The sequence below is a fragment of the Pseudopodoces humilis genome, chromosome 9 (genome assembly GCF_049639895.1).
Source record: "Pseudopodoces humilis isolate 2021_Gansu_Grassland_sample_001 chromosome 9, ASM4963989v1, whole genome shotgun sequence".
Taxonomy (NCBI): Eukaryota; Metazoa; Chordata; class Aves; order Passeriformes; family Paridae; genus Pseudopodoces; species Pseudopodoces humilis.
In genome coordinates, this window is record NC_142208.1 from 23,090,470 (window position 1) to 23,104,254 (window position 13,785).

At 45.8% G+C, this 13,785-nt stretch overlaps 1 protein-coding gene across 1 annotated transcript in view; it reads left to right on the top strand.

Annotated features, from left to right (window-relative positions):
- FBXW4 (F-box and WD repeat domain containing 4) overlaps positions 1–13,785 on the top strand; it is a 60,496-nt gene that overhangs the window by 45,832 nt on the left and 879 nt on the right. The window contains exons 6-8 of the mRNA XM_005520686.3: positions 811–876; positions 13,215–13,355; positions 13,511–13,652. Coding sequence (XP_005520743.1) covers positions 811–876; positions 13,215–13,355; positions 13,511–13,652 — 349 coding nt within the window. The remainder of the gene's footprint in view (positions 1–810; positions 877–13,214; positions 13,356–13,510; positions 13,653–13,785) is intronic.

Here is a 13,785-nt window from a genome sequence, read left to right on the forward strand (position 1 = left end):
GCTGGCACAAAACAAGCAGTGTGGTTTGGAGACCACAGCACCCATGCTCCTGATGTTTGATTTTAAGAATTTATTATGTCTTATAAACTAGCATGAGGCCAGTGACTATCAGGTGATCTCTGGCGCCAGCATGTGCAGCAGGGGCATAGCATTGCCAAGAGGGCTTTGGAATGGACTCTGCTGGAGGGTGTAAACTGAGCCAAATATTGCTGCAGGAGAGGTGTACTGCCTCTAACAGAGTGTCTGAGCACTGGGGAGGGCAACCTGATCCAGCTTTGAAATGTCTCAAAGAGGCCCTTCTTTGAGCAGGCTGGACCAGAGACCTCTATTCTGTGATTCTTTAGGTCTGTGATGCTGCAGCCAGTTCATGATTGTACTCAGAAGTTGCCAACAAACCGAAATGAGACATGAAGTAGGAAATAACAGTAAATTTTCCATGGAGTTTTTCTGCAGCTTATAGCACTGACTGTGTGTGAAACATACTGCGTACTGTACTGACTAATTTGAAAATGTTTATAGCTGTTCCTGTTCAGGTTTTCCCTTTGTATTTACTAATGCATCTTTATGTCCTGCCAGTTCTCTGCAGTTGTGACCTGTTGCATCTGGGGAAGCTCAGCTAGTCTTGCAGCAGCTCTCCCTTTGTTGCTGTCTGTCCCTTGTGAAGTGTCGTGGGACATGCTAAAATCATCTTGACCCAGAATTCAACGTCTGTCTTGTAACCTGTTTTTCTCTGTCTTGTTCATGCAGTTTCTTCAGAACATGAGGATTAGTAAGTGTTTTTTATTTGTTTCTTTTTTTTTTTTTTAACAGCTCATTTGTGACGGGGACAGCCTGCTGTGGACACACCTCACCTCTGAGAATCTGGGACCTTGAGAGGTGAGTGAGCTTCCAGGTTACTGGGAGGGACTTGACAAGAAAAGTGAATAACAATACAAGATTGGAAATGCTGCAAATGAGTATCATTCCTTTTGTCAATGTAGGCAAGGGGTGATAGAAGATGAGATGTCTTGTGGAGTGGGGGACAAAGGAAACTGGTGTGGAAAGGCATATGTGGGGGGTGGTTCTGGTTCACTAACTTGGCTTTTCTTCTCAGCTTTTCCAGTTGATGGCACAGCCATCCTGGTTTCTTCCTATTACCTGTATACAAAATATCAAAACATCCCCATTACCCTCCTTTTCATCTGTCTCTGTTCATGCCTCAGCCAGAGGAGGTGAGGAAGGTGATCCTTATCCTCCCATTCACCCACTTCTCTGTGCTGCTGAGAAGTCATCTTGTCCTGGCTGGCAATTCCAGTAGCTCAAAGAGGTGAGGTGTGGCAACAGGTTATCCGTGGAAATGACTTAGGCACATTGTCTTCTCTTTGTCCTAATAAGCACTGAGGAGGTTAATTGCTGTGGCCTCTGATTTGGGGTCTTTGAGTAGTTCCTGTTCCATGAAGGTGCTGACCTTAGCAACTGGGGAAATGTTCTCAAATCTTGATGTGAGACTCAACTGCTGACAAATTTGAAGCTCTCAGCCTGGGGGTCTTAGTGTAGTGATGGACAGATAGCAAATATTTCACAGGATTATTGGAACAGCAGCCCTGCCTTCCAGGACCAGGATGCTCTGGGTAGGAGTGGCACAGCCCATATTATCCAAAGGAGTGCTGTCAGGATTGAGGTGAGCAATGGCAGAAGGAGCCTGAGGGATTTCAGTAGAGCTGTACTTGGGGAAAGGAGGTAGAGGAGGAGTGGTGTGGACACAGGGTAGGTCTGAGACCAATTGCCTTCTAATCTATAATTTAAATAGTTTAAATTGTTTAAGTCAACTGTATCAAATACAAATTTAAACCAGCTGTTTTTTCTCTGAAGTAACAAAAATACTTTGCAACAATGTATCCTACAAAGGACAAGCTGGAGCAGGAAAGAGCACCATTGCATGTAGTTATGGTGCATGTTTCTTAGTGACCCATCCAGTGGTGCCTTTGGAGTACCCCAGAAAGACATAGGCTGTGCTGTGATACCCCTGCCCATCAAGTCTTCTGGCTGTTCTTGAATAGAGGCATCTGACAGGGGTGAGGAGATGGGCAACCCTCTCCCCCCTGCCCCAGCCTTTCTGACAGCCTTTCCCAAGGAAGCCTGAAGAGATAATAAAGCTGTGTAGAAAATAGGATTAAGGTAATGAACAAGCACAGCGGAGTTTGATCTTTCAATAACGTAAAAGCCTGAGTGACAGGCAAATAAAAAAGCCATGGCAACCTAGGCTGCTGGGCCTCTGTTGAAATGGCTAGAGTGTCAAACTTATTCTTCCCTCTTCACCTGTCACAGCTGGAATGCACCATGCCACTGGGTCTTTTCCTCTGCAGGGACCTGTGTGTGAGCTGTTAGACTCATCAACATGTGCAGGGTAGGAGGCTGAGTAGGAAGCATGGCTGGGACTCTAGCATGTGAAGCTTGGTGTCATCATTCATAGAAAGGGGGTACAGAGCTATCCTTCCAGGTCTTGACTCTCCATAAACTGTTCATGTTCCCAGCAGAGCTTTGGATCCATCCTCAAAAGCTCCAGTGATTGTGAGAAGTGATCTTGCAGGGAATGCTCTGTTCCTTTGAGACTTTTGAATGTTGTCTTCCTGGTCAGATTCCAGGAGTGAGAGTGTGACATGAAAACTTAAAATCTTAGAGCCACCCACAACTTAAAAACTCCTCCTGTGCTCAATGTGTCCTGATAACATCTGGCAGACAGAGCCGGGGCCTCTGAGTTAGCTGCTTATCCTGTTCTTGTGGCCACAAAAGGGCCCAGAGGCTGACCCACAGAGGCTGAATATGGCAAGGATATTATGACTAAGAACAGAATCCAGGTAACTTCTGTCAAAAAAAATTAGGCAGGGTAGAATGATGTGTAAGGTGTGTTCTTGAAAACCAAAGGATCCTTAGCACCACTGAGGTGTTTAGTTCTGTCCAGGATCAGTTAGTTCAGTTAGGGGAGTTTTCTTTGCGTTGGGGGATGAGTAAGTAACAGTACAACAGTTTTTGTGCCATTCTCTTCCATTGGGGTAGGTGGTCTTTTTACCCAACAGCTGAGACCTGAAACGTGCTACAAAAGGATTTAAAGCTTAAATAACCTTTTGTGTACTGATCATCTTAATTCCAGGCCAGATAAGTCCTTTGCTGGTGCTTGTCACTGTTGGTCATGGTATGTTTTGTATTTATGACCTTCGCTGTTCTCTGACCCTCGGGCAGCCATTCTCATCCCTCCAAGAGGAAGGGGATAATATCTTCGCCTGTAAATATGTCCTGTGCTTTGAAAAGGGTTTGGTCGGTTTTGGTGCAGAGGAAATTTTTAGTGGGGAAAGGAAACGCCTCTTGCTGCATCCCACTCTGACAACTGTCTTTCATTTCTGACTCTGCTGAGATGATGGCGTTGGATCAAAGCCACAACAGGCAGCAACAAGCAATTGTCAAGGGAGTCTAAAGCAGGGGAATGACTGCATAATGCCAAGACACTGTCTCTGATGGCTGAAATTCCAGCTGCTGCTACACCTGGCCCTGTCTCCTGTAATGAAGGAGGATTTAGATTTTTTTCTTATGCTTTTGAAGCAGGCTAGCTGCACTTCTGGAGGACATCTCTCACCCCACACATGCTACATTGTGCCATCTAATTGCTTTTAGATGTGGGGAAGTTGCTGTGCACTTATTCCAGCTCTGGATCAAGGTGTGTATGTGGAAGGCAGCTGTAAGTTCAGTGATTAGAGGCCTGCAAGGAGAATGGTGAGCAGTTATGGGCCACAATACTAACCTGTGTTCTTGCATCAAGTATCAGGGCTTGCTGAATCCTTGTCCTCTTCCAAGTCCCTTTGTCCTTACTTTAGTGAAGGATATGATGGCAGCTGCCCCTCTTGCAGGTCAGGTTCCTTTGCTCACTTTTGCCTTTCTCTATTCAGACTATCCTGTCTTGTTTGCCAGTGTGACTGTGTGGCTCAACAGAACAGCCACTTAATGGCAAGCAAGAGAGAAGGAAACCTTATTCAGATCCTCCTCCTCTTTCTTCTTTCTATTGCCTTTCGGAGTTTAAACGCCTTGGAAGATGAGGGTCGTGCAGCACTGACAGCTCCAAGGCCAGCATTTGTCATTTGCCTGCAGAGAACTGTTGCTTCCCATGTTATTGGGGTGGTGTTGCATGTCATTAGGAAACAAATGCCCCATCTCAAGGATGCTTCTCCATAAGATAGGATACTCCAGAGGTCTCTTTGCAGCAACTCTTGGAGCTGTTCTGTGAAGCCTGACATTTGAAATGGACCAGTGATATGTCTCACATGGTAGACTTCATGCTATAAACACTTTGAATGCACAGATCCTAGTGTTTTTTCCTGTGACATGACATGCTGCAGGGCATGAGAGCTGTGAAAACTGAACCAAAGTTATTTGTGCCCTGCAAGCCGCCCAAATCCTCTACCTTTTAAATATCCAGTCTTTGTCCAACTCCTCCTCCCTTTTGAAGGTATTTTTGGCAGAGAGGGGATTTTGTTTGTTTGTTTTCTGTTTTTTTTTGTTGGTTTTTTTTTAAGAGCCCTCTAATTTCTTGTTCGGTTTTTCTCCCTCTCCTGAGCCCTTTGAAAGTAGCTTTATGCCGTCACTGACACCAAACTGACACTTTGCGTTTCCCCACTTCTTATCCTTTATGGCAACAGATGTTGAAATTTTGTATCCCTTTTATCTGTCCCTCTTTGCCCTCTTCCTGTAATTAGGTTTCCCTTGTTAGCAGTACAAAGTGGCCCGGTTTGCTGCCTGGCCTTTTGAGCCATTGTGTCGGAGAACATTTTTTTCCTCCTCTTTCGGAAGAGTTCCTTCCCCCTTAAGTAATAGGCAGGGTGTGGGCCAGAGCTGTGGCTTTTTCTTGTTCCTTTGTTCTCCATTTATCTCTGCCACCTTTTTCAAAGAGATGGATAAAAAAAAGAAATAGAGAGTGCATGGAAGGGGAAGTTACAGTGTTGCATTTCTTGACTGTCAGGCCCCCCTGCTCTTCAGGTGTTCAAGGCAGGTGCCTTTGATGTCTGCAGGTTTTGGGGAGGCGGGAGGTAGAGGATTCATGAGAGTGACTTGGGAGTGGAGGAGAAGGGAGATTCAGGTGTATGGATGGTACTCTCAGGAGAGGGCTGGGGAGGAGTCTCAGGTTGCCAGGCAGCTGCTGAGCAGGTTAGTAATCTGTTCTGCCTATAGTGCTATTGCACAGTGCTCTTTCTTTCCAAGAGCCAGTGTGTTACCATCCTAAACAGCTGGCTTAAGTTTGCTGATGTGCTGCTACTCTATCTCTAGTGTTTGTGGGTTCCTAGCTAGGTTACATCTGTCTGGGCCATGGAGGGGGCAAGAACTGAGTTACTGTCTTTTCAACTTCTGGCTGATGTTGATCTGCATCCATTTTGGTGGCTTTTCAGAGCCCATGGAGTTAAAATTTGTGCTCCCTGTACTGGTCTTAAACAGCAAGTGTAATTTGAGAGTTAAAGCATATAGCACTGAACACCCTGGTCAGCTGATCACTACTGATGATTTCCTGTTTAAACATAGTCCTTCTTGACTTTGTCTCCTACTGTGCTCCGGAGTTTTTTAATTGTGTGGAAGTAGATGAGTGAAATGAGAATCTGCAGTTCTAGTTCTTGGTTATAGTCTTGCTGAATGTTTCGAATTAAAGTTTTTCAAGTAGAAGCTTGGCTCAAAGCTTCTTAGTGTTCTGCTCTTAAATAATTTCTATTGAAGAGCATTCTCTTCACAGCTTTGAATTCCAAGGTTTATACAAGTTTGAGACCTTCTAATTTAATCACCAAAGGAGCTGTTGGGTGGAGGAAGCACATATATTCAGGACTGGAGTTGCTAGATCAAAAGGGAAGGTAACTGACTCAAAGAAGTGTGGGGAGTCTGTTTCACCCAGGCATTTAAACTGGATTTATCCAGTCACAGAGAAGTGGGTGCATATGTCTAAGAGGAGAGACAAGCAATAGCAAATATCCTGTCACTGATAGCAGTTTCACAGGATTTGGGGAGCAGAAGAATAAATGCAGTAGATGTGGATTACTCTTTCTGGTCCTACTTTTCTATAGATTCATATGGCAGGCATCTTTTTTTGCCAAGGAAACTCTTCCAGGTTTTGTGGGAAAGGGGCTCCCTATTCCTTTCAAACTTGCATTTCTTTCTCAGCATCTCTGTCTTGGCTGAACACAGTTTTAAATCACAATGACCAATCCAGACCTTGAGATCTTGAGTGTTGTTGGAAGCAGGACACCAGGCCTATGGCCGGCTTGAACTCATTCTGGAGAAAGCTTGCTGCTGCAGGGAGCCTCTTAAGTGGTGATTTCTTGGATGGCCGTCCCTTTTAGAAGACTTTGTTGTGTTCAGAACTCTGTCTCCTGTCTATAATGGATAACTTCAGTCTTGTCTGTGCAATGTATTCCCATGGTATTTATGTTTTCTCAAAACTGAGGCCTCGCTGTTCTTTACTGATTTCTGGTTGAGTTTTGGTTTTTGTAACACTGTGTTTCTGAACTCTTCTCACATAAGCTGGGCATCTTCTGCCTTCTTTTTGTTAAGAGGGCTTTGGTCCATCTTAGCCTAAATGTAAAATCATTGTAAGAGGAGAAACATACAGGTGTTTATCCTAAATACTTTCTTCCCCATGGCAGTCTTGGCCCTGTCTCACTAGAAAGGACCATGAGGCCAAACTCCTGCCTTTTCGATATGTGCATGTTCAGGGCATGCTGCGGCCTTTGAACCCTTGTTCAGGCATATTTATGACAAGTTTACAAGGCCCTGAACAATCAGAGAGCATGGGTGGGGGCTGGACACTCCAAGCACATCAATCAGTTTCATCCCTCTGAGCCAAAGCAAAAGTAATCTTTATTTTTCCCTGGGTTGAGAGAGAATCAACAGAGGCAAGAGAGAAGAATGGGAAGGAGTGAATGAGGAACCCCCTCTGTCACTGGCTAGTGGTAGCTCATTTAAACAGATGGCTTTGTTTTGATTTGGACTCTCCATTTTTTTGTCTCCCCACTAAAGGAGACCTGCAGAGCTCTGTCCAGAAAGGGAGCAATACAGCCGCCTGTTCCCACACAAGTGGGGCGAAAGGCGAGAGGCTTTGAGAATTCCCTGCTTCTTTTCCTCGCCTCCCTCTTTTTCTCTTCCTCCAAGAAATCACAGTTTGAGAATTCCCCCCTACTCCTCCCGTTGGAAAGAAAGACAGAGAAGACATTCTTGACATTCTTTGCAGAGAAAAGGGGTTAAATGTCTGAATTTGGGGGTCACCATGTTATACAAATTGCAATCTAATCGTTTTTACAAGAACACACGTGTGCTAAGAAAAGGAGCCATGGACAAGAAAGAAAAGGGGATAGACAACCTTTTTTGTCCTATCTTTTTTTTTCCCTTCAAGGTTTTCGACTATTGTCATGTCCTGTCTCTCTCCCCTCCTCACCCCCGAGAGGGAGAACATTGGTTTTATAGTTAAATTGGTTCGTAAAGCAGAAGGGCTTGGTGCCATTTCTGTTTGTTTTCCCAAATAAAAGCCCCAGCAGGGTCTCTTTTGCACCGTTGTGGCTTTATTTGAAGAAACTGGCTTTTTCCCATAGCCCAGTGTGTCAGTTTATCCTCTGAACTTAACCTTACGGGAACCCGAACAACAAAAACTCACAGGGTCCCAGAGCTGGAAAGGTAAAGAAATTGTATCTTTTTATTGGACCATTTAAAACGTGTGTGGGCCAATTCAGAGAAAGCAGAAGAAAAGAAGGCAAAACTCCCTCTTCTGTCTCTCCCCTCTACACAATCTCAGACCGTCGTTGGTGTCTTTCCCCCCTACTGCCTCGAGTCCCTTCAGCTGCACTGAGGAATCGGAGAGGGGCATTTGCCCTGAAAATCACTTGAAACAGCATCTCTGAGCCATTTCACTTGGAGGTGCTCCCTCAAAATTCCCCAAGCCAATCCCACACCTCCCTGCAGGAATTAGTAGCCTGGTCTAAATGCAGGGGCAGCTTTGGGGTAGGATAGAAGAATAACTTTGACAAGGATCTGTGTTTCTCCCTATGTACAATACAGATGTTATTCGGTCAAGCCTTTCCCTTCTTAGCATAAGTTGCTGCATCCCCTCAAATGCCTCAGCTGCTATTGCAAAGCACCTGGAAGAGACAGCAGCTCAGCTCTTCCCTTTGGTTTTGGTGTGCTCTCCTAATTGGGTGTCAGAAATTGTGCAAATGCTGCACTTGGGATAATTATTTTAAAATATATTTGTTTTCCTTTCTCTGTTTGATACTCAAACCAAATATGCCAATGTTTGGAACTGAACAGTGTTCTTTATATCTTTTTTTTTTTTAAAGTATATGCTTCCCACCTGTTCCAAATAGTTATTGGGGCTGAAATTTTGGTTTAGAGCTCTGTTTGGTTTCTGAATAGTCATCTGCTTGTGTGCAATAGATTCTCCTCTTTGATGGGTGATCACAGTTCACAGATGGGGATTCCAGAGTAAATGAATTGTCCTCAGTTTTGCACATCTCTGTTTTCAACAGATGTTCAAAATACAGCAGTTTCCTAGAGTTTGCACAGTTATATAATACATCAATTCTAGTGAATTGGGGTCACCAGAAATTGAGAGTAGGGAGAAAAATGTTGTTTCATCCCAGCTTTTGGAATGTAGTTCTTGTGTACTGGTGACAGCTTGGCAAGATCTTCAGCAAATGGGCAGGTTCCAGGAAGGTAGATGCTGACTTCTTTAGGACTCTGACTATCAGAAAGATCTCAGGGAGATCTTGAGCTTTTATGGCCATACAAATAGTTTCAATGGCCTGGGAGGCTGTATATAATTTTAACTTGGTGAAGTAACATCCCATGGGTTATCTGGAAAGTAACCATCTGGGCTCTGCCATGACTGATTTTATTCTGTTTTTATATTAGTGATTGAAAAGGAATAGAACTTGAAGTGTTTTTAAAAAGAAGAACAATGACTTAAAGAAACTAGCCTGTTTCTTCCCTTCACTTTTTTTCCAGACTGCTGTCTTCTGGAGATATCAGGAGAACTATGCTTATGGCTAAATTTCTTGCATGGAATGGAAAGAGTGAAATGTGGAAATCCTGAATAAATATCTGATTTTGAAAGTAATTTAAAAAGTCTTGAAGAACTTAGAAATTGATTAGGATGAATCAAAGGATTCTCTATAGTATCTGAACAAAATGCCTTTCATTGTTGGACTTACCAGTTGGATACATTTACCAGGCACATGGACTTTGTTTAAACATCTTGTTCTATCACCAAGGAGTCTGGAGCCTAGTGCTAACACAGCTTTCCTGTGCTAGGGATGAAATAGGCTGCTGGATTTGCTCTGGCTATGTTCCTTGTGGGCTGGTACTGGATTACTGCCAATATTATTCAGTTTGTCTAGATGCTTAACAGGAAGTATGAAAAATTAGGAATATTATGAGATTCCTTGACAGTGGAGGCCTACCTCTGTGTTTGTTGGTGCCACATTGGCCCATATGGTTTGTGGTTAAAGTACTGAAATTGATAGCACTTGCTCTAGACTGGTCTTTCCAGAAAACTTGCACTGTTGTATTTGTGCTTCTGCCTCACAGAGCTCCACTGGTTGTTTCTGTTGGTGCCACCCAGCACTGAGACTGAACATGGGCACTATCTGGCCCAGGCTGTTCAGTACAAAGACAAAGAAAGCTCCAGTCATCTGCACAGGTAACTACCTGGCTTGCCTGAAGACCTGGGAGCGAAACAGCTACTTGCTACTGCTGGAGGGCCATGGCAGGGTGGGAAGATGGTGTGGCCCTTCCATGTTTGGTCTTGATTGGTCTTCACAGACACTTCCTGCCTAAAACCTTCACAGCCTGTAACAAAGGCAGGGCCTCTGAAGTACTGATGATCAGCCTACCTGGTATTTGAAAGGTGTGTAGGTTTCTTGCTGTGTTTGGCTGGTGCTGGTGAAAAAGATCCAAGATAGCTATGCCATCTCGTTCTGTCCCTCATGGAGAAGATATCTTCTGTCCCTCTAAGTTGTTAGAAACCACTGGTGATGTGCTGGTGTGGCTGCTGCTATTCTGTTGCCTGTTCATGGGTTGTCTTGATCCTTTATGGGTTATTAAGGATTGGCTGTGGGTTTTCCTCCCAAGAAAGGGGAGGCTGTTCAGTTATAAGGTTTGAGGGAAGGGAGTATTTGGGATAACCAAGAGTGGACAATTTGTGGGCACTAACTTGTTATCCCAGGACTGGAAGAGTTGTGGTGGCAGAATTTCCTTCCCAGCATGGCTCAGCATGGCTGTGTATGCTGCAGGCACATAGAGCTACTCTGGCATGGTGACAGCTGTCCAGAGACACCTTAGTCTGCTGGATAAAGGGGAAATATTAATTGTGTTCTGCATCTTTTTTCACCTTAAGTATACCCATGCCAGAACACATGGGTGTTTTGTTTGTGTGCCCAGTGTACAGCACAGTAAATTTTCCCCTGGTGCCAGATGGTTAAATGCTTCATTGTAGCAATTACCACATTGCCTGTGTAAATTGCCAAAGAGCTGCTCCTGATTCCAGGGACTGCAGCTCCCACCTGAGAGCTGCTTTGGCTGACCTGTTCTTGGGCCAGGAGAACCAAACTGATTAACAAACTGGCAAAGCAAAGTTTACTTTGCTGTAGTAACTTGCAAGTATGTGTGCTTATTTTATGCCTACAGAGAAAAGCCAATCCTTTTCTTTTCTCCTCCCTTTTTTTGTTGCCTTTTCTTTCATTTTTGTTGCCTGGGATGGAAAGGTAAGTGGAGGGAGAAAATCTGGTGTGACTCTGTTGAAGTGCTTGGGTACCACTACAGTGGAGTGAAGGCATGAAGAAAAACTGTGAGTGGAGCACCTGGGTGGTGCTTAGGGTCCAAGCTGCTGGTGCTGCCTAGGGCTTGCTGGGGTAGCTCACCTCTTGGGGGTAACTCCTTGCTCCTGCCTGAGCAACTGGCAGAAGACTCTGTCAGTTGGGCAGCCTGGCCCCTTATGCATCTCACATGTAGTCCAAGGATTCTTGCCTGGGAGAGCAGCTGACTCCTCATACCTCTGTTGTATGTCTTTTGTATGTATGTATACAACATATCTATGTTGTATGTAACTCTGGGCCATGCATACATCTTGTAGGATGAAGGTTTAGCAGAAGCCTCGATAAGGGCTGTGTGCATGTCCATTTGTCCTGCTGGTTTTGCAGAATGGGAGATGGAAGGGATCTGTGTGCCTGGAAGGGCAGGGGAGTGCCAGAGCACTCATGTCCATCCATGTCTCACCCCATGGTGGATCTGATGACCCATCTGTGCCAACCAAACTCCATTGCTCTTGCTCATGGTGGTCAAACCATGAGTGCTTCAACCTCTCAACCCACAGACAGGTGCAGAATTGTGGCTGGCTTGTATTGCAAGTAACCTTCCAAGGGTTAATGTATTGTGAGAAGGTTGCAAAGGGCTGGAGCCTGGAATCCCCTCGATCCCTTGCCTGGAGAAACACAAAGTCCAATAAGCCAGCACCCCTGGATTCGTGTTGGGGGGGATTAATTCATGCACTTGATGTTAAAGCTTGTCCGAGAGGTTTGCATGGGGGGGCCATTGCTAGGGCTGGTTGGCCTCTCTAAATGGTTGCTAGGGCCCTGGCATCAAGGTCCAATGTAGCTGCCCACAGCCACGGTCACGGAGGGAATTACACAGCCACAAAGAAATTGTTATTCTACATAATCTGCTCTTTGGAGAGTGACTGTGGGGAAACAGGCTGGCCCCAGCATGCCGCCAGCTCTGTGATCATAGAAGCGTGCTGGCTGCAAAGATCGGCCAGGGCTCGCCTTCTGATCTGGGGACACCAGGGCTCGAGGCGCTAATCTGCTTTATCAGCGATTTCTCTCTCCTGACACAAAGGTGTTTACTTGTTTTAACATCTCCCAGGACTCTATTTCTCCTTTTGTGTGGTCTTTATCCCCCGACGAGGGCTTTAGCCCAGATTACAGACAGAATTAAGGCATTTGGCCGTGTGCCTCAGAACTGTGTGATGCTGGATCAAGGAGCAGAATGTAACAAAATAATGGAGGGAGATGCTGAGAGTGACCCCACTGTGGGATCTGTGCTGTTGGCTTTCAGGACTGCTTCATTGTCCTGAGAACCAAGAGGCTGTTGGAGAGGGGTGGCCATGCTGCAGAGTTTGAAAAGCAGGTGCTTCAAGTTTTATTGTGTCCAGCATTTTTGATGTAGAGAGTGTGAGGAGAAGGAAAAAAAGGAGGGTTTGCAATAGGTGGCCATTTCAAGCAGCTGGGCAGATTGTCCACTCCATTCCCAAGAGTGTGTCATGTCTGAGTATCACTGGCTGCTGCAGCAGCTGGAATGACACTGGGACAGGCTGTACCATGCACCTGATGCAATTCCATGTGACCCAGGGAAGGGGCTCAAGCTTCTTCTTGAAGTCTGGCAGGGCACCATCCACCTGGTGAGCTGCTGGTTCTGCACATGAACAAGTAGCAGAGTGATACCACCATAAAGCACCCAGCACAGAGTTTCATCGAGATCTTGCTTTTGCTCTTTCACTACAAGCAAGGAATTAAAAAGGAGGAAAGGGTCAAACAAAAGAGAAAAATCTAGCCTTTGGAAGATGATCTGCAGAGCATCACTGGGGTATTGCTTTTGACCTATCACATTCAGCCCCAGATATGGTGTTTGTAAGGTGGTGTAATTGGAGTGGGTTGAGAAGAACAGCCATGACAAACTGGGTTGGGAGAGTCTGATTTGCCTCTGGATCTGTGCTGTGTGTCAAAGATCTAGGGGAATACCCCAGTGGACATTATTTCGGAGGACAGAGTATGGGCTGGGATTGAATAGGTAAATGGCTCTTGCCGTTTGGGGTCTGACTAAGCTGGGAGTTTCCTATGGAAGTGGAGCCATATAATTCAGAATACTGGTCACTTCTCTCAGGGAAAAGGATCCCATTCTGCTGGGGCTCAGCTGCACCTGTACCTTGGCTCTTCCTCTTTCAGCTGAGTCCTGCTGGCCACCCTTCATGACACCCTTCATGGTTAGTGGCCCAACCAGTAGCAGAAGCTGGGGGTGGGAGTGGAAAACTGTGCAGGCTTTTGTATTCCATTATATCACAGAAATGAGATCTGGAAGACTTCTGTGACACCATCTCTGCTCTGGCCAGCTGAACTGGAAGGACTTTTTGCTCTGAATGACTCTTCTCCTAATGTGTTTCATTGCAGTGGTCAGCTGTTGACCTGTTTAGGGACCGACTTCCACCGTGGAGCTGGAGTCCTGGATGTGTTCTACGAAACGCCCTCCCTTCTCCTTTCTTGTGGGTATGACACCTACATCCGCTACTGGGATATACGGACCAGCACCAGGTGAGCCTGCCCTGCTTGCCTGGGGCCGAGGCAAGGCTCCTGGACTGTCCTCATGCAGTGTCTGGGAACTCAGCTCCCACTGGATTAACTCCTTCAGGCAAAGTGGATGGAGGAGTGGAGGCTCAGCCCTGCTCTGGTTTGTGTTGCCCTTGCAGGAAGTGCGTCCAGGAGTGGGAAGAGCCCCATGACAGTGCCCTGTACTGCATAAGGAGTGATAAGAACCATATGATTGCCAGCGGCTCTTCCTACTATGGTGTGGTGCGCCTCTGGGATAAACGGCAGACTCGGTGCCTGCAGGTGAGCACTGCTGGGAGACTGGCAGCAGCAGAGCTTCTCAGCTGTTCTCTGGCAGCCCAGTGCACATGTCTGATGGGAAAAAGAAAGAGGGACTGCTGGGCTGTCTTTGGGGCTAGTCCACCATGGCAAACCT